At 38.7% G+C, this 20039-nt stretch overlaps 1 protein-coding gene across 1 annotated transcript in view; it reads right to left on the bottom strand.

Moving 5' to 3' along the window:
• LOC127572217 (guanine nucleotide-binding protein subunit alpha-14) overlaps positions 1-20039 on the bottom strand; it is a 100523-nt gene that overhangs the window by 11869 nt on the left and 68615 nt on the right. Inside the window, exons 3-4 of the mRNA XM_052019160.1 lie at positions 4165-4319; positions 2102-2230 (exon numbers count right to left, since the gene is read on the bottom strand). Of these exons, the coding sequence (XP_051875120.1) occupies positions 2102-2230; positions 4165-4319 (284 nt within the window). The remainder of the gene's footprint in view (positions 1-2101; positions 2231-4164; positions 4320-20039) is intronic.

Raw genomic sequence — 20039 nt, 5'->3', positions numbered from 1 at the left:
ATCACAAACACCAACTTCCACATTGCATCAGATTCTTCAGAATACAACCTCTTTTTTTAAATCAATAATTAATGGTTTCAGTTTAATTCCTAGCCAGTACTTTCTTTTACACAGTATTAAGAACATAAGAAATAGGAGCAGGAGTAGGCCATCTGGCCCATCGAGCCTGCTCTGCCATTCAATGAGATCATGGCTGATCTGGCTGTGGACTCAGATCCACCTACCTGCCTACTATGGAAAAATCTGTGTCTTAAATATACTGTATTTAATGAGGTAGCCTCTACTGCTTTCCTGGACAGATAATTCCACAAATTCACTACTCTCTGGGAAAAGCAGTTTCTCCTCATCTCCATCTGAAATCTATTCCCCCAAATCTTGAGGCTATGTCCCCTAGTTCTAGTCTCACCTACCAGTGGAAACAACCTTCCTGCCTCTATCTTATCTATCTCTTTCGTAAGATCCCCTCTCATTCTTCTGAATTCCAGTGAATATAGTCCCAGGCGACTCAATCTCTTCTCATAGGCTAACCCCATCGACTCCGGAATCAACCTGGTGAAACTCCTCTGCACCGCCTGCAACGCCAGTACATCTTTCCTCAAGTAGGGAGACCAGAACTGCACACAGCATTCTAGGTACGGCCTCACCAGTGCCCTGTACACTTGCAGCATAACCTTTCCGGTCTTAAAATTCAATCCCTCGAGCAATGAAAGCCAACATTCCATTTGCCTTCTTGATAACCTGTTGCACCTGCAAACCAACCTTTTGTGATCCATGCACATGCACTCCCAAGTCCCTCTGCACAACAGCATGCTGCAATCTTTCACCACTTAAATAATAATCTGATCTTCTACTTTTCCTTCCAAAGTGGATGACCTCACATTTACCAGCATTGTACTCCATCTGCCAGACCCTTGCCTACTCACTTAACCTATCTATATCTCTCTAAAGACTCCCTGCATCCTCTGTGCAATTTCCTTTTCCACTGTCATCAGCAAACTTAGATACACTACACTCAGTCCCCTCTTCCAAATCGTTAATGTATATCATGAACAGTTGCAGGACCAGCAATCTGCCGGGACCTGCCCAGAGTCCAGAGAATTTTGGTAAATTATCACAAACGTCTCTACTTTAACTTCTGACATTTCTTTCAGTACCCTGGGATGCATCCCATCAGGACCAGGGGACTCGTCTACCTGTAGGCCCACTAGTGTGCTCGTCGCTACCTCTTTAGTGACAGCGACTGTATAGAGGTCCTCATCTCCCATCGCATCCGTAAAATCTCTCCTTGGCACGTTAGACGAATCCTCACCATGAAGACTGACACAAAACAGTCATTCAAGACCTCGGCCATTTCCACATCACCCAATATTAATTCCCCCTTCTCATCTTCCAAGAGACCTACATTCACTTTAGCCACCCTTCTCCACTTTACATAATTATAAAAACTTTTACTACCTGTTTTTATATTTTGTGCTAGTATAATTGCATAATCTTCCCTTTCCATATTGCTTGCTTAGTGGTTCTTTGTTGCTTTTTAAAGTTTTCCCAATCTTCCAGTTTCTCACTACTCTCGGCGACTTTGTATGCATGAGCTTTTAGCTTGATGCCTTCTTCTACTTCCTTAAATTATCCAAGGCTGGCTCTCCTCACCCTTACTGTCCTTGCTTTCAACTGGAATATACTTTTGTTGAGTGCCGTGAAAAATCTCTTTGAAAGTCTTCCACTGTTCCTCAACTGTCCCACCATATAGCCTGTGTTCCCAGTCTATGCTACCCAACTCCTCCCTCATCCCATTGTAATCTCCCTTGTTTTGGCATAATACACTGGTTTTGGATCAAACTATTGCACCCTCCCCATTTGTGTGAGAAATTCAATTATACTATGGTCACTCTTTCATGATTTTACCTGTCTCATTGCACAGGACCAGATCTAAGATAGCATTTTCCCTTGTAGGTTCACTAACATGCTGTTCAAGAAAGCTATCATAGATGCATTCTATGAAGTCCTCCTCAAGACTGCCTCGACCAACTTGATTCACCCAATCTATATGGAAGTTAAAGTTAAAAATCTATTGACCAAGTATATCTGTCCGTTTCAATACCTGAAGATTATGTTCTCCAAATCAAAAGGATATTCGATGATTCCAGTGGTTGGTACTCTGACCCGCAGTATATCTTGTTGAGTTGGTATATACAATGGCGAACTAATCCGATCTACATCACTAAGATAGCTGAAAAAATAAACAGATATAATTGCAAATTACAAAAACCTCCAACATAATTCTGTACACTACCGTTTAAAAAAAAAGTTACAAGTACCGTCAAAAAGAAATTGCCAAAGACTGAAAGTTGCTGGGATATCCCAGCACATGAACAGTAAGCCCATTCATTGTAATGGAGAAAAACAGATAATAGTCATTTTCATCACCGACTCTTGAGTAGAGAGATGATAAAGATATGATACAAGATGAGTTTCTTTCTATTGACAATAGACATCCAAAATATCTATTCAACGTTCTCTGTTCCTGTGGAAACATTCAATTTTGTCTTCTGAATGCAAAATTCTCACTGCTATCCTGGGGAGAACAAAATCTAATGTGCAGTCCAGAGCATCATATCATGGGATAAAAGACCACACAAGGGAACAGAGGTGGTTAGAATTGTACTAGGAATAGGTGATTACATAGTCAGGGAGATAGACAGGCATGAAATGTGACAAGTAAATTAGAATCTCTCTGGTACCTTACCTCACTCAGGGCAAAGTAAATCACAAGATTTTCTTTTCATATTAAGACCATAAACATAAAGCAGAAGGACTGGAATCATGGATACAAATACATACAAGGTGGTCAGGAAACATTGGAGAAAAAAAAGGTTGAAGTGTAGTCCCAACAATGGAAGATAACATTCTTGAAAAGCCAAGTAGAGAATCCATTTGATTAGAGTAAAAACAGAAGGAGCAATCATGCTACTGGAGATTTCTATAGGCCTTGGCTATTTAAGGGAAACAGGGCCAGTTGTGAACCTTTCCTTCTGACTCACAATCAGTCCTCCCATCTAATTTATTTAAGCTTATGTATAATTTACATTGGATTCCACTGGTCAGAGTTTGTGAAATTTTGCTTCCCAAGAACTCATCTTTCTGCTGTGAATGATGAGCAATTGTTGACTTTTGGAACATTTAATGTGCAAGACAACTACGTATGTCCCCCAAAATGTTGCCTCACACCAAAACCAAATAAGGAACAGGTTACAAACTCTTGTTGCCCGTTATAGAAAACCGAGACAAAAATCCATCATATTAAAGTCAGACCATTATTCCCTATGTAAAAAAATTACATAAAGCCCCATCTACCTCAATGTTGCATGTAATACATAGTTACCATTTGCAATATTCACCACTCCTCTCATCCTCCTAATCAATCGCAGTCTGCTTGCGAATGCAATGCCTTCATCAAAACCTCCTTCCTCTCATTTCAACTAAGAGCTTTTGTGTGGAATCTGAAAATTTTTGCATAATTGTACCATGTTTAGTGTTTTCTTGGATTCTCCACCGAAAGGACAGGAATTTACATATCCAGAACACATTGGACCATGTCAGGATTTGGTTTTCTATAAAGTTCAACATTTGATGCAACACATGAAAATGCAGCCCAACTACTATAAATAAATTCAGGGTTTTGAATTTAGTATATATTTCACCAGGAACACACCAAAAGTAGTAAAATATTATCTAATAATATATTGAGCATTAAATTTGAGACTTATATAGCAACGATACATCAGGAACTTAAAGGAGAGTAGTTCTGTGTTTACACTATGAGATGCCATTAACAAAATGTTCCTTGCGTTGCTGCTTTAGATTGGTGATGCAGATTGTATTATGTGGAAGAATCTTTATGAACCTTTTCTCTTAATGCATTTTTGACAACTTGCAAGATTACTTTGGTCTTACAGCTTCCAGTAAATAATAGTCGTTTGAATAGAATTAAAGAGGGTATGTCACCAAGCCCAGAATTAAACTGCTCAAAAGTGTTGGAAAAACATATTTCACAATGTCACACACTAAGTTCCAATATGTCAAATGCCATATGTTGGAAGGGAAGGAAAGCCAAGAGAACACTCTGACCTTAGGATACTCGATTAAAACAATTTTCATACTTACTATTTGGCAGAATCTGATAACTGATATTCTCGCCGTCTGTCATAGCATTCCTGGATCCCAGGATCATTCCATAATTTCTTTATTGCTTCAACATATTCTTTCTCAAAAGAGATTACCTTATCCACCTCTACTTCTCTGATCATATTTGCATTATCCTGATAAATAATAATTAAGCACATTTAGGGATCCTTATATACATACAAAATTCATCCATTATCATTAAAGTTTATTTTCTTAAACTTAACTGGTGAACCAAAATTCTACTTGCTTAACCTTTGCCTTTAAAGAAACAAGAAGGTGAGAGATAAACTTAGTGTTAAGAACACCGTTCCATATAACACTGAATTCATTTCTGGTATACATCATATATTTACATTTTCATCATGATGAAATGTCATTTCTGGTTACACACTAATCTAGGCAAGATGATTTTATTTTTAATCCATCTTGATGTATACATGAAAGATTCCAGTAGCAGTAAATGTTTCAACTTTGAAACTCTTGAGCAGCAAGTTCATTTCTGACAGCACAGTAAAAACCATTAATGTGACCCACTCTGGTGGTGCCTGACTGACAGGTTTTCCGGACTATTGGATGTCATTCCTATTAATACTTCTTACTTTTTTTTAAAACACTGCTTTTTAAAAAAATGTTACGCAGTAGAATAATTAATTTTCCAGTTATCATGACAAATATAAAGGGAGCATGAGATCTGGGGCCCTGACAAGTTTAAGAGGCAGTGCTGGAACTGGGCGTTGGCTAACCAGATGCCGAACCATCAGGATTTCCTGAATGGTCGGATAGTGCATTAAGGTTTTACTGTATTACAGATTTTTTTTTATTCTACATACATTGGATGTTAGATATCCATTCATTGCAAATGACATTTTCTTTATATGGGAGACTTATTCACAAATAGTAAACAGGAAGCAGAATCACTAACTATTCAACAGATGTATAAAAACAAAATGAACAATAAAGGCTGATTTACTCATTAAAACAATAAAAATAAAAATATTCATTTCTCTTAGTGAAGAGTGAAACGTGTGCAATTCAGCTGCGGTTCACCACTTATCTGTGAAGTGCTAATAGATTGAATCAGAGACAAATCAGGCAAACTAAAAAGGAACAAAATGTCAACATATCCAAAAATAATTTTCCTCAATTACCAGAGTACATTATTGCATTGCTGAATACTTTCAGCCAAAAGATTCCACTTTAATCCTTCTCAGGATGTCCAATTTTTTTTTTAAAAGTATAAAACACATTATTTCAAACTAGCATTTTGAGTTAACTAAACAAAAACAAGAAACCAATTTCAATATACTGGATATTACAAGCTACCATGCCATAAAGTGCAAACACATTTTAATACTGATGTTAAAAGCAATCAAGATTCTTATCAATGAAATTACTGAATTATGCAGATTAGGAATGGTCAATTACAATTATAATTGCGCTTCCCTTGGCAGTGCCTTCTGGTGCACTCAGATCAAATTGTCATCAAGATAAGTAGTGTCTGATGAGAGGACTGAGAATTTGCACGTAGAACTCAGTTGTTATCAGTGTTTCTTCCACTGTTTCCACTTGTCCTCCATATGCTCCTGTTGTGGACACCCGAGGTGCTCAACACCTTCCTGGATGTATAAACAGGGACTTTTGGTCCTTTATTACATAGACATCACCCACCACCTCACGCACATTTGAATTTCTGGTTGTATCCAGCAGAATCATTATAGACCATACAATGCAGACTATGGTGCCAACTCTATGCTCTCCTTCTGCCTCTACTATAATTAGCAAACATTTTGCATTCATTTTTTTCATCCTTGTTAAATCAGCAACAATTAGTCACTAACCTGCATGCAGCTCTGCATGTGAGGATATTGTTTTTGATCTATAACTGTACATTTTACAATATGTACAGATGAAAGAGGAAAAGTAATTAATGCAAATGGGCAAGTGTTTTACTCACTTTATAATGCTTAACAAAAGTAATTGGAACTAACACTTATTTATTCCATCAAATGCAATGAGGTCAGCACCATGGGGCACAGATCTAGGGTAATGGCAAAAGAACTACACATGAAAACAGACTTTTGTCATCTAGCAAACATTGCCCAAAAGAGTGGGCGATGCAGATTTGATGAGGAAGGGACATGAATAAATATTTCAAAATTGACCAGCATATGGCAAGTGAATGGGGGAGCTGGGGGCAGAGGCATGTTGGATCAAATGGTTTCCTTCCATGCTGTATAACACAATGTCTGAATCACCGTGCTCATTTGGACTTATTGAAGAAAAGGGTGACACTGGAGGCTTATCTTTGCCCGTTATTTAACCTTTGCTTCTCATGCATCTAAATGCTCAGAAATAAACACTGGCAAATAGAAGTGTGTTTACTTTCTGCAGTCTAGTTACAAAGGGTGACCTTATAATACTCTGATATTGCTTGCATGAAAATCTGGTAATGAGCACCCTGTACATTTTAAATTAGTTCAAATTGCTGCATTTCTTTAAACAAAATAATTTTAAAAATACATGGGCTAAGTGTTGTTGATCACTTTCCCTCATTAAAATACTACTGTTGAAACTGAAATGAAAGTAGTTTCATGAAAGAAATTATTCATGACATGACATTTAAAACATCCCAAAAACAATGCTGCGTTCATAAATAACCAAGAAGATTGTCAGAACAAAACAGAACTGGTACAAGAGAGAAATGCTGTAACTGAGTCAAATAATGACACAGACACTTTCACCTGATGTTGAGGCAGTAAATGGGAAAAAAAAGTCACTGACACAGAAGGGAGAAAAAACAAAGGGAAATTACTGGATCATATACCAAAAAAAAAAATCACAGAAGAAATGGCAGCAAACAGGAGTACATAGACCTAGTAGCTCGAGAGAAATACATGGGAGACTGGGAAAAAATGACACTGGGAGACATGAGGAGAAGAGGATCATTGGAGCATTAGCCATAAATGTGCAAGGCAAGGCAATTCACCTCAGAAGTGTTGTAGACAACCAAGAGAGAAGTGAAGTTGGTCTTGCAGAAGATGGTAATCACAGAAAGAACAACATTTACATGAAGTTATGAATTGGTCCTTGATCAATTTTGATCGTAAACTATCTAGTGAACAATTTTATTGTGCATTGTGTCAGTCTTGCATTAAAACAACTTTTCAGATTCCTCCTTATTTCTTAATGCAACAAACTGAAGTACTGTATTGATCTGGTGGATGTACCCAGTCATATTAACATTACAAATACCTTATACCAAAATAGAAAATTTCCAATAATAATTTAAATCTGAAGTTAATTTTCAGGACCAGGCAAGCTCTTTGGCAGTCATTGAGATGTAACACTTCATTAAAAATTGCTGTGTTTAATGAACATCCCTCTGAAATATACCTTGACAATGCCTTTCCACATATTTGAAAGCTTATCCATTCCAGAGGACGACAGTACCGGTGACCCCTGTGCTACATGGGATTGTGTTCCTAGAAAACTGTACATATCACAATTTTCCATAATGTGAAGCTACATTATTTACATGTGTCAAGAAATGAGAGTTTGGAAAAAAATTAATTTTGTATTTATTTACCCCCACATAAACTCCACAAGGGCAAATTTTATACTGTATCTCAAATTTTTGGGCAGTGATTTGTGAATTCTGTAAGGGCGAATTTCTGTTACCTGAATGGCCATGACATTTTTGTTTGTGTGTGTGTGTGTGTGGGGGGGGGGGGGGGTGGTGGTGGTGGGTGGGCTGGGGGAGTCACCTGTATAGAGAAGCCTCTAGATAGCACAACAATTTAGGTAGCAATTTCCTTTTGCATCATGTCCATTGTCTGATTTACTCTTTGAAAAATCATTAGACCGATAGCCTCGCCATTACTCTTAAATCACAACATCTAACTCATTCTGTACTTTTAATTTCTGATAGGCACTTGATGAAGTTCTACATAAAAGAACTTAAATTAAGGACTGCACATTTAATTAAGGAATTACAAGGAGTGCACACTCAAAGTAAAACTTCAGTATGGATAAGAAGTTGATTGAGACCAGAAAACAATTGGTACTAAAGTGATGGCAATATTATTGAATAGGTAGCCCAGAGTTCAGTGCTCAAATCACCACATCTTCCATTTTATGTCTGTGATCTGTAAAGCATCCCAGATGAGGACCAGCTCTGGAATGAACAAAGACAATTTTTAAAATGAATAAAACAAAATACATGATTCCATCTGATCAACAGAGCTTTTCTAGAATCGTCTATTAAGGAGGAAATCCTTTTTCAGGCCCCAATTACTCTATCAGGAATACATCAAAGATCCTATGACACTATTCAAAGCACACAAGTGCTTCCACCAATCTTCAGGCAGTAATGAACAATATCATTAAACCTGCTCCACATCATATTGCTGCTCTGGGAAGTGTGTGATGTGCAAACTGAAGCTGTGCTACTGACATTTCAACATTTCAGAAGTGCATTGGCTCTACTTGCGAATGACATATACACCCCAGGAACACTTGGTTCATCAAAGGGCATGTATGACATTCGTAAGGGAATAATTTTGTTCCCATTGCTTACTAGGCCATGTCAAAGAGCAAGAGTCGATAGCATCATGGGCTCAAATCACATATAATCCGGTCTGGGAAGGATTTCAGATTTTCATCACTATTGGACATTGGTGAAAAAGGTTTTTACAACAATGCAGAAGTTTCACTATTACTGATGCTAGTGTATTTTTTTTTAATTCCAGATTGTCTAATTAACCAAATCTATATTCCCAGCACCATAGCAGGTTTTCATGTTTTTGAGAGATCAGTTCATGTCTCTGGATTGTTATTCCAGTGACAATAATAATATTATTACTCCCCACCCAAATATACAAACTGTGCCGGGGCAGAAAATACTGGATGTAAACTTTTGGTTCAAGAAAGTATAAAAGGAAGAAATAGTTTGTCTAATGTCAAAGGTGGAGAAATCTTTTAAATCCATAATTAGTATTCGGGTGTATTTAAAAAATTTTAGGAGTTAATCAAGGGCAGTAATCACAGATTTGCTACAAACAGATCAAGGGATTTGAATTTTTTTTTTCCGAAAGAGTGAGAGATTGGCTATCTGTAATACTAGCCAGTTTATTTATTGAGATACAGACAAACCTCACTTTACTGGGGGGTGGGGGTGTTCATTGAAAACCGCCCATATCATGATTCTCTGCATATCATCTGCGTATGCATCAAGAAACAGGAGTTCAAAAGAAAATAAATTTGTGTTTATTTAACCCCTTTTCCACATAAATTCCATGAAAATTAATTTTATTCCGGGTCTCACATTTTTGGGTCGTGATTTGTGAATTCTGTAAGGGCATATTTCCATTACCTGAACGGCCATAACACCGGGGTCACCTGTACACTGTAAAGTGCGTCACGGTATTGTTGAAAATTTAAAGCTTATATAATAGTGTCAAGGATACAAAACTGGTTGACAATAAAGAAAAGGTCTTTCGGTTCATAGAAAAGGATTGAAAAAAGTAATTGCACTGGTTCACTACAAAGTCCATCTTTCATCCCAATATGTGTACGTGCATTGAAAGTGCAATGTTGAAGTTTTCTGATTATTTCAGAGGAAGTTTTTAAAATACTGCAGACAGTCGAGTAGGTGGAAGGCACAAGCAGACAGATGTTTTGTTTTAATTTAATGTGGTAAAATAAAGAATTAAGTACAAATGAATGGAATAAAGGTCATACAAAGTACATGCCAGAGTGTAAATTCTTTAAATTCAGTTTCCTGAAAGTGATAATGCATAGACTCCTATAAAAGCTAATAGGCTTTCTGGATTCTGTACAGGTAATAATTCTGCATATTGAAATAGTTTGGCCAGATATAACATGTGCAGCTCTATACTGTTATAGCACAGTAATTGAAGTCAACAAAATGTACAGAGATTTAGCATGATGATGTCAAAATGTTGGCTAAAATGAGCAACTTTATACTGGAACTATTTCCATTGAGAGGAGATTCAAGAAAGACTCTTACAATTAGTAAAAATCTTTATAGTGAGTAGATATTTCCTTTGATTATGTATATGCATGTAATAAAAGGGTAAAGATTTTGAGCTAGAGTTTTGTAGATACAGAATGTTGTGTGTTCAGATATTTATATCCAGTGATTCAGAGCAATGCCATGGGACATTGGCCAATGAATTAGAAGTTATTGCTGAATTCCAAACAAAGTAATGGAAAATTGCTGAAATAGGATACCAGCTATTATGTCAACAGCACAACATTGAGAATGACCACAGTAGCTGCCCATGCTCTACCTATTCCCAGTAAAAAATGCTGCAAAGTGAACTTCAACTGTTTACATTACAATTAAATTCTCATATTTTGAAATTAAAATGTGTTTTGAAATTGTCTGAAAACGTCAATTGTAAAGGAACGGAACAATAAAAGCACACGACACTTCCCTTCCAATTTTTGAAACAATCACCAGAGGGCACTCAAGATCAATTTTAAGGAATTGTTCATTCTGTACATGAAACCAGCACAAAACAATCAAAAATCTAAGACGCTTGATTCTCGTGACCACGGTTAGCAGTGTTGCACAATTCCATGTGCATTCTAGGCTGGTAGAGAAAGAAAGCAAGTCACACTTTTCTAGAACTTCTTACATCACTGCCACAATCGAGTCTGTACAATGTTTTAAACCGGTTGTTTTAACGAAAGGTCAAGTCCAAATGTTATGCTTTTCCAACCACGGATAGACCTGATGTACACTTGCAGAGTTCTCTACTTCCCTTCATTTCTTCAAAACTATTTTGTTGCCCACCAAGAAATGCTTATTTTTCTAAAGTCATTCACACTGCTTCAAAGTCTCAAAATTCTAGTTTTACAAGGTTTATATAAAAAGCAGGATCCACACTGAGCCTTTCCATACACAGATTTCTAAACAAGAACTTTTAGATTTCCAACATTTCGGTCATTTGTGTTCCTACTTTTGAATTCACTGTGGCATGTGTCGCTCTCACAGGGTGGTGAATGTGTGGAATTCCTTGCCACGTACAGCAGTGGAGGCCAGATCATTGGAGGCGTTTAGGGAAGAGATAGATAAATATCTAAATAGTCGGGGTATCAAGGGACATGGGGATAAGGCTGGAAATTGGGGTTAGAGTAGTGTTTTTTTTTGCCCCCACCCCCCCCCCACCAATTTCTCATTTCTTTCTTTTTTCCCTTTTCTTTGGAGCAGACTCGATGGGCCGAATGGCCTGCTTCTGCTCCCTTGTCTTGTGATCTTGTGTGACTTAACTGATACTAGCAGATGTCATGGTGTGACCAAGCAAACCCAATAATGATTCTTTTTCTCACATGCCAACCCTCTGCTGGTGCGATCAAGGTCAAGAACTTCCTCCATGATAATTCAGAACAAGGAACTGCTCTGTATCAGAGAACATCTTAGTACTTTAAAAAGAAATTTTTTCCCCTATTTCCATATGGAAAACATTCTACAAAAGAAAGAAATACAATAGCACTGCAGATGCTGGAAATCTGAAATAAAAGCAGAAGACACTCAGCAGGTTCAGCAGCATTTTTGGAAAGAGAACTGAGTTAGTGCTCAGGTCTGAGAACTGGGAAGTTAGTTTTCAGTTGCAGAGATGGTGGGGGAGAGATGGAAAGGATAAACGGAATACTGTGGCAGTTAGAATCAGATTATACGACTTGGTCTATATTATAATGTTGCTAAGAGCAGGGCAGTGGGACGTCCAACAGACCAGGCCTGACTAATGGAACAAGATAAATTGAGTCAACATCACAGATGGATGACTGAAACAGCCTTATTTGTCAGAGTGAGGGTTCAAAAGTGAAAAAGTCTTGCATGTTATGTTTTTATTTCAAAAATGATGGGAGACTTTACTTCATATCAATTCAAGTATTTACAAATAGGTACTTTAAATAAACCATTGTATGGCTACCAATGGCTCTTAATATTTAGTTTTTTTCATGATAAGGGCTTTCATTACCATGCCCTCAGTATAAGTGTAGCTGAATAATGTTGGACTCTTCCATCAGGTAACACCTCTGCACTGAAATTATCAAGGCATTTCATGCTAAACAATTGACATAAAAAAAGCAATTATAAAACATATTTTCTGATGTGAAAGGTAGTTTCATTTGTACAGCACCATTTGGTCCATTAGATGTTAAGGCAATTCCCATTTTAATTGCCTGGAATCAAAAAGGTCAGAGCTCTTCCACACTGGTGTCCAAACAGCCAGCAATAGAGAATAATTGATTGATCATACTAATAAGGACAGACTGCAGACAATACAATGGGAAAGAAGGTGAAAGAAAATATGTGAAATGAGTAAAGGACAATGAATAATAATCACGGGAAATTTTAATCTCTCCAAAATGAACTGCAAAGAGGTAGGGAGGGCCATAAGGATTGGAGTACAGGATGACTTCCTTATCCAGTTTGGAGAAAATCTATATTAGTGCACTACTAGGTCTAATAATGGGAAATGAATCAGAACTGATAGGTAAAGCAAATCAGGAAGACCTGATCAATACCAGCTATCTGAGGAGAACATAAATCAGGCAAAAATTATAAAAAAACATTTGTGCTGTCATGTATCAAAATATTTACTGATCTATTTTTCTTTCTTGCTTTTCTTTCTTTTTTTACCCAAGAGCTAAAACTGCATGCTATTCAAGAGGCTACAGAGGACTATAATATCTATCAGCTAGTTGTGCTGAAATTCAGGCACAATGAGGACAGAGGGCCACTATGTCATTTCTGTAACACATTCTACTTACAATAGAATCAGAGATCCTTCTAAATAAATTTCCCATTGGGGATAATTTTTGTCTCCCTCCTCTAACTCCAATCTTCTTTGAAGGGCCATTACAAGTATGCTTTCCCCAAATACCCCTCAGCAACTCCTATCCAAAAACAGCAGATCGATGTCTCGCTGAGTACACCCATAGCTTGGGATATAGAAACTGGAAGAGAGAATGTTCACCACAATGCAAGTTTAAAACGTGCATGAATGGAGAAGTGAACAGGATGCCTGCCTTCTCCAGAGCTTTGGTGATATCACTACAGTGTAAAAAATACAGGTAATACATCCTCAAAGTAAAATTGACCTTAGCAACAAAAATAAGAACAAAGATTACAACAGCAGACTGTTGTCAAAAAAGAACACTTAATAAAATGATTTTTCATACACCAAGATGACCTTAATAAACATAATGGAGCATCATGTATTTCACAGAAGAAACCTCAAGACTCTTCCTCAAATAATAATGACTGTTGTAGAAGTATCATCTCCAGCATAGTGTGACCACACAGGTACAAACCAGATACACTTATTTTTACATGTGTCATAGCTACAACAGATTAATGCCTCGTAAGTGGCAAATAGCATTCACACCACACGAGTGCCAGGCAATGACCATTTCCAACACCAACAAGAGAGTGAGTAACCACCAACCCTTGTCATTCAATGGCATTTTTAAATTATCAGTCACCATTGACAAGAAGTTCAACTGGACCAGAAACATAAATACCATGGCTACAGGAGCAAGGCAGAAGCCAGATATCTTGTTGTGAATGACTCACCTCCTGATACACCATGGTCTTTCTATCATCCACATGGCAGATGTCAGGAGTGTGATGGAATGCTCACCATCAAGATTTGGATGAGTGCAGTGCCAACAACTCTCAAAGCTCAACACCATGCAGGATAAAGCAGCCCACTTGAATGACATACTACCACGTACTCCAAACATTCATTCCCTCCACCGCTGGTGCACAGGGGCTGCAGTGTCCATCTACAAAACGTACTGCTACTACTCACTCAATCTCTACCACTAAAAAGGACAAGGGGAGCAGGTTAACAGGAACATCACCAAGACTGGACTCCAAGTCACACACAATCCTGATTCGGGAATATATCACCGGTGCTTCATTATGGTTGGGTGTAAATCTTTGAATTCCCTATCCATCAGCACTGTGGGAGCATCTTCACCAGAAGCACTGCAACAGCTCAAGGTGGCAGCTCACACAACCTTCTTAAGGGCATTAAGGAAACGGCGATAAATGCTGGCCTTACCAGTAATGTCAAATCCCAAAAACGAACATTTAGGGGGAAAAAAAACACCAATTCTAACGCACAACAAGCTCAAGTTTATGTAAGTTGGAGCTCACTGTGCATAGTCAAATGTTCAATAACTCACACTACACTTTAATGTTGCTGGATGAGTAATTTACCCACCGAACTGACAAACATTTTAAAGAATTAGTGAACACATATTTCCTAACAAAATAGAAAGAAACCTCACCTATTTCCCTACAACCTACAAACCGTCACATGCTCAATTCCCCACCACATATATTAGCGGCAATTTACAATAGCCAATTAACCTGCCAACCAGCATGCTACTGGAATACGGGAGGAAACAAGAGCACTGGGTTAAAACCAAACAACTACAGAAAGCATGCAACTTTCATACAGACAGTAATGGAAGTCAGGCTTGAACCCATATCACTGGAGCTGTGAGGCAGTCGCACTACCTGTTGTTTCACCACGCTATACAACAAACATTTAAATTCAGATAAATGGACCTGGGTTGTTGTATCAACAAGGACAGCAGTAAAGGAAGAGCACAGAAAACCATGCAAGACTACAAGAGTCTCAATGAAAATAAATGGAATTGCTAGGCATAAAAATCAAGAAATACAATTTACATTTTGGATGTTTCAGTATTATCAATATGATAATTTAAAACTGGCTATCTAATTAGAGCATGCTATAACTTACTTGTTAAATGAGACAGAGCAAAAACCAAACCGCTGGAACTCAACAGGGCAAGCAGCATTTGTGGAGATGAAGGGATAGTCGACGTTTTGGGTTGAGACCCTGCATCAGGACTAAGAGTGGCGAGGGAAGATCACCAGTATAAGGATGTGAGAGGGAGGGGTGAGGCAGGGGCTGGAGAGAGGAAAAAAGGCAGACGAAGCCAGGTGGTGGGAGGGGAGGGGGGAGGTAGAGATTGGGTAATAGGTGGAGACACAAAAGGCTGCAGAAGCTGGAATCTGATAAAGAAGGTGATAAGTGGAACCAGATAAGGGAGTATGTCGGTGATAGGCAGATGGGCTCAAGTGGGGAGGAGACACCCTGGGTGGATCAGAAGGAGAAGGAAAGAGGCACAAGGAATGTAGAGGAGGCCACATTGAGAGCACTGAATGCAGTTGACAAGGTTGGATGTGCCTGACTTGGGCGGTTTAGGTCCCTGGTTGGTGGTGAGGGAGGAGATGTAGGGGCAAGTGTTACACCTCCCACAGTTGCAGAGGAAAGTGCCAGGGGACAGGGAGGGGTGGGTGGGTGTGGATGAGCAAACCAGGGAGTCACAGAGAGAGTGCTCCCTGCAGAATGCAAAAAGGGATGGAGAGTGGAGCTGGCTGCTGCAGCTGGCAAAAATGACGAAGGATGATGTGCTGGAGGTGGAGGCTGGTAGGATGAAAGGTGAGGACCATGTCTTGGTGGGAGGAGGGGTGAGAGCACAGTAGGGGGAAGCCACATTTCCTCAAAAAGTAGGACACTTCAGATGTCTTGGAATGGAAAGCCTCATCTTGAGAACAGATGTGGCAGATATAGAGAAACAGAAAGCAAGGGATGGCATCTTAGAAGAGATCAGGTGGGAGGAGATTACTTGAGGTGGCTGTGGGAGTCACTGGGTTTATATTAAGCATCAGTTTCTAGTTTGTCTCCTGAGGTGGAGGCAGTGAGATCCAGAAAGAGGAGAGAGGTGTCAGAAACGGACCAAGTAAATTTGAGGGCGGAATGGAAGTTCATAGCAAAGGTGATAAAATTGACAAGTTCCACAAGTGCAGGAGGCAGCATCAATGCAGTCATCGACGCAGTCATCCATTTAGCAGAGAAAGAGTTGGGGAGTGGTGCCAAAGTAGGTTTGGAACATGGACTGTTCCACAAAGTCAACAAAAAAAGAAATCAGAGGTAGCTAGCACCCATGTGAGTACCTATAGCTACACCTGTGGTTTATAGAAAGTGAGAAGAGTCAAAGGAGAAGTTGTTCAGGATATGTACAAGAACAACACTTCATATTCCATCTGGGTAGTCTACAACCCAATGATATGAACAATGAATTTCCCAGTTTCAGGTAACCTGCATTCCGTGTGCTCCTTTCTTTCTCCTTCTGATCCACCCAGGTTCTCCCCTACCCCATCAGGTGGATGAGTGTTGGTGGAAAGGAGCTGGTTGGATCTTTGTTCCAGAAAGCAGGGGGGGGGGGGGGGGCCTAAGACCTTCCTGAAGAGGGATAGAGGTGTATAAAGACTGGACGCCCATAGTGAAGACGAGGCAGTGGGAGCTAAGGAATTGGAAATTGTCAAAATGGTGGAGGGCATACAAGGTGTCCTGGATGTCGGGGGGAAGGGACCGGACACAGGATAGAGTCAAGCTATGAGAAAATAGGCTCGATGGAGCAAGAGCAAGCAGAAGCAATAGGCCTACCCCAACAGTCCTGCATCTCCATGTTAAATTAGACATTTTATTCATCAGGATGGAAGCAGCAGAAAGGAAGCAACCAGAAGGGAACTGATAGTAATTCACATGATTACTGATAGTAAAAGCTGCCAATGGCCGTAAATGTTTCAGCAGGATCAAAAATAATAAGAAAATTACTTTGTAGAATAGCTTGTACAAAATAAGCTTTGATGGCAAGTAAATTAGTTAATCATGTTCTGCATCACACAATCTGTTCTGACAAAGCAAGCAGTATGAATGAGGTTGACTCCTCGTCCAGTAGCAGTTTACTAGAGATGCCCTAATCTCACAAAGCACACAAGAATAAATGACCCTACCAGCATGGCCTAATTGGAAACCAATTTCATTACTGGACCAGAGGTTACAAGTTCAAATAATATGCCTAGGGTATGCTCAACTAATCAAGGGAACCATCCTCCTGATGAAATGTTAAGCTCTTGAATGATCTGCCTCTTATGGTGCCTATCTCCTTACTGAACCCATCCTAGTAAAGACAGTAATGGAAAGAATCTCCAGAATCTCAAAAATCTATTTTAATGAAGCCAACTTATTAAATATTTTTCAAAGAATTGGGATAACAGTGTAGATAAATTTCCCTTATATTTCAATATCCTAAAATAACTTAGATCAGCACTACTACAATCTAAAAGCATCAAAGTAGTACTACAAGACAGTATTATATTTCCTTACACTTCTCAACCCAACTTTACAGAAACAATGCAGAAGGCACAAATTCTTAGGATGTTCATTTCATTTCCAACTTTTTTTTTACCAAACTCGTGTTTGGAGGACACAATGTCTTTTACCTTCCAATGTAGCAAACAACTCCAACCAATCCTTACCTCATGAATTTTCTTTTCCAGTGATTTTCATTAAAGTCACTTGTGACTGAACACCATCTTCCTTTCCAACAACAACCTCTTCACTTTATTTAATTATTGAATGAAATGCCCAAGATTAGGAAGACCTTCTGACAAAGCACAACGGCAACTAACCAATCTGCAGCACATTGCCAAGGTGCCTTAACGTTGTCATTATTTAACAGGCAAAACTTGACAGACAGCATGTTTTCTCAAGTTCCTCATCAGTATTGCAACCAGTTAGGAATGGAATCTGTCCAGCTCTCATAAATTATCATATGTTTTTAAGGCAGCTCCATCTGTTCTTTCTCAACAAATTCTTGGTTGTATAGATTCAATGGACAATGGAACAGCAAGGAAATACAATATGGCTGGACCGCAGATAGAACAGAAACCCAGTGCAACAAAACTCTGAAACCAAGCCCAGAGCCAACAAGAAGGTAAATGTGATCTGCAAAGGAATGCCCCTCCTGGTACAGCAATGAATAGTTTTGTTAATTCTGTCCAGGATGTTGAAAAACAAAAATGTATATAGAAACAATTATGGAAACACAAGAGACTGCAGATGCTGGAATCTGGAACAAAATGCAAGCTGCTGGAGGAACTCAGCAGGTCAGGCAACATCTGTGGAGGGAATTGAACAGTCAACATTTTGGGTATAGACCCTTCATCTGGACTGAAAAAGTAGAAGGGAGATAGCCTGTGTAAAGAGGTGAGAAGAAGGGGTGGGGCAAGAGCTGGCAAGTGATAGGTGGATCCAGGTGAGGAGGAGTTGATTGTCACATGGAGGTAGGTGGCGGAGGGAGGGAGGGGCGGAAATAGCGACAGAGGCTGGGAGGTGAAAAGTGGAGGCAAAGGGCTGTAGATTATGAAATCCAATAATTTGTTAATACTTAATTTCATCTACTAATTTTAATAATCTGTTAAGCTTCTTAATTTTGACACAGCAAGTAAAATAAGAAGCTTCCACCTTTTCACCAAACGGTTCATTAAAGTAATGCACTTTGAAATGTTAATACTTGATACCCCCACAACTCAAAAGATCCTATCATCGTCATGTAATATGCAGAAGGGAGAAAACTGTCACTTTGACTCAGGTTCTTACTACAGGTTAGCACTGTAATTAAAACTGGAGTCGAAGGGAGAAGAGACAATATTAACCTTTATTAACCCAAATGAAATGAAGGAATACTTCTTCAACCTGTGAAATCTTCAATGCCTTATTCAAATTTTGAGATCCACCTTTCTAAAATTAACCTGGTTTACACCAACACATCTAACATTAGGAACAATGCAAAGAACCAGTAATCTTGTCCTACAAATCAGTACAATAAGGCTGACCAAGACTGACTGGAGAATACAAGGGCATTCAGGAAAGCCAGGATGATCAGAAAAGTGAACGTGTTTCTACTTGTGTGCGAAACAAATGGGAAGTTAACACAGTTGAACCAGCACCACAAGAAATCCCATATATGAAATGAAATTCACTAGCTACATGGTGCTCGGTCTGAAGATCAGGACAGAATCAGGGCTTGCTGCATACCATACAGAGAGACTGATTTATTGCTTTGATAGTAAAATAGTGAATAAGAAAAAAAATTACATCAATAGCATTTCAAGCAGAAATCCAGAAAATGAAAATATCTAAGTGGTAAACATTCCAAGTTCAACAATTTCTAAATTTGGCTTACGAGTACACCAGACACTAATCACTGATCAGAAGCAGGTAAACTATTAGGCGTTAGGTGCCATAGCCAAATAGCCTTTAATCTGGTTTAGATAACAGAACAGACTAAATAACTATACAGGAATCTCAAAGTTTGGAACGCACTTAAGATCAGTAAATGCATAGCAATAAAACTTAAAAAAATAACTTGACTGCAAGAGAGGAGTCAGGTAAGATAGCTCATGATGTTACAGTTGTGTTATATATTCCATGTGACACATAAGAAAAAACTATTATTAAAATTACCATAAACTTACTATATTCAGAACAATCCACAGTTCTTCCTAAACTCATCTACCTCTCAAAAATAATGCCTCAAAACACACTTCTTCAAAAAGGCTTTTAGTCACCCATCTCCCTTCATGTGTCAATTTTCTTCCTTCCTTCACATTCTGCAAGAGGTTTTGTAACCTTCCCTCCCCCCACCATTTTTAGGAAATCACAAGACAAAGGAGCAGAAGTAGGCCATTCGGCCCATCAAGTCTGCTCCATGAGCTAAACTAATTCTATTCGTATCTAGCCCCAATTTCTGGCCTTATCCCCATATCCCTTGATACCTTGACTAATTAGATACCTATCAATCTCCTCCTTAAACGCCCCCAATGATTGGGCCTCCACAGCTTTACGTGGCAAAGAATTCCATAATTTCACTACCCTCTGGCTAATGAAATTTCTCCTCATTTCTATTTTAAACCGGTACTTTCTAATTCT

The sequence above is a fragment of the Pristis pectinata genome, chromosome 7 (genome assembly GCF_009764475.1).
Source record: "Pristis pectinata isolate sPriPec2 chromosome 7, sPriPec2.1.pri, whole genome shotgun sequence".
NCBI lineage: Eukaryota > Metazoa > Chordata > Chondrichthyes > Rhinopristiformes > Pristidae > Pristis > Pristis pectinata.
Note: the sequence above shows the minus strand (reverse complement) of the source record. Positions and strands in the feature narration are given on the sequence as shown.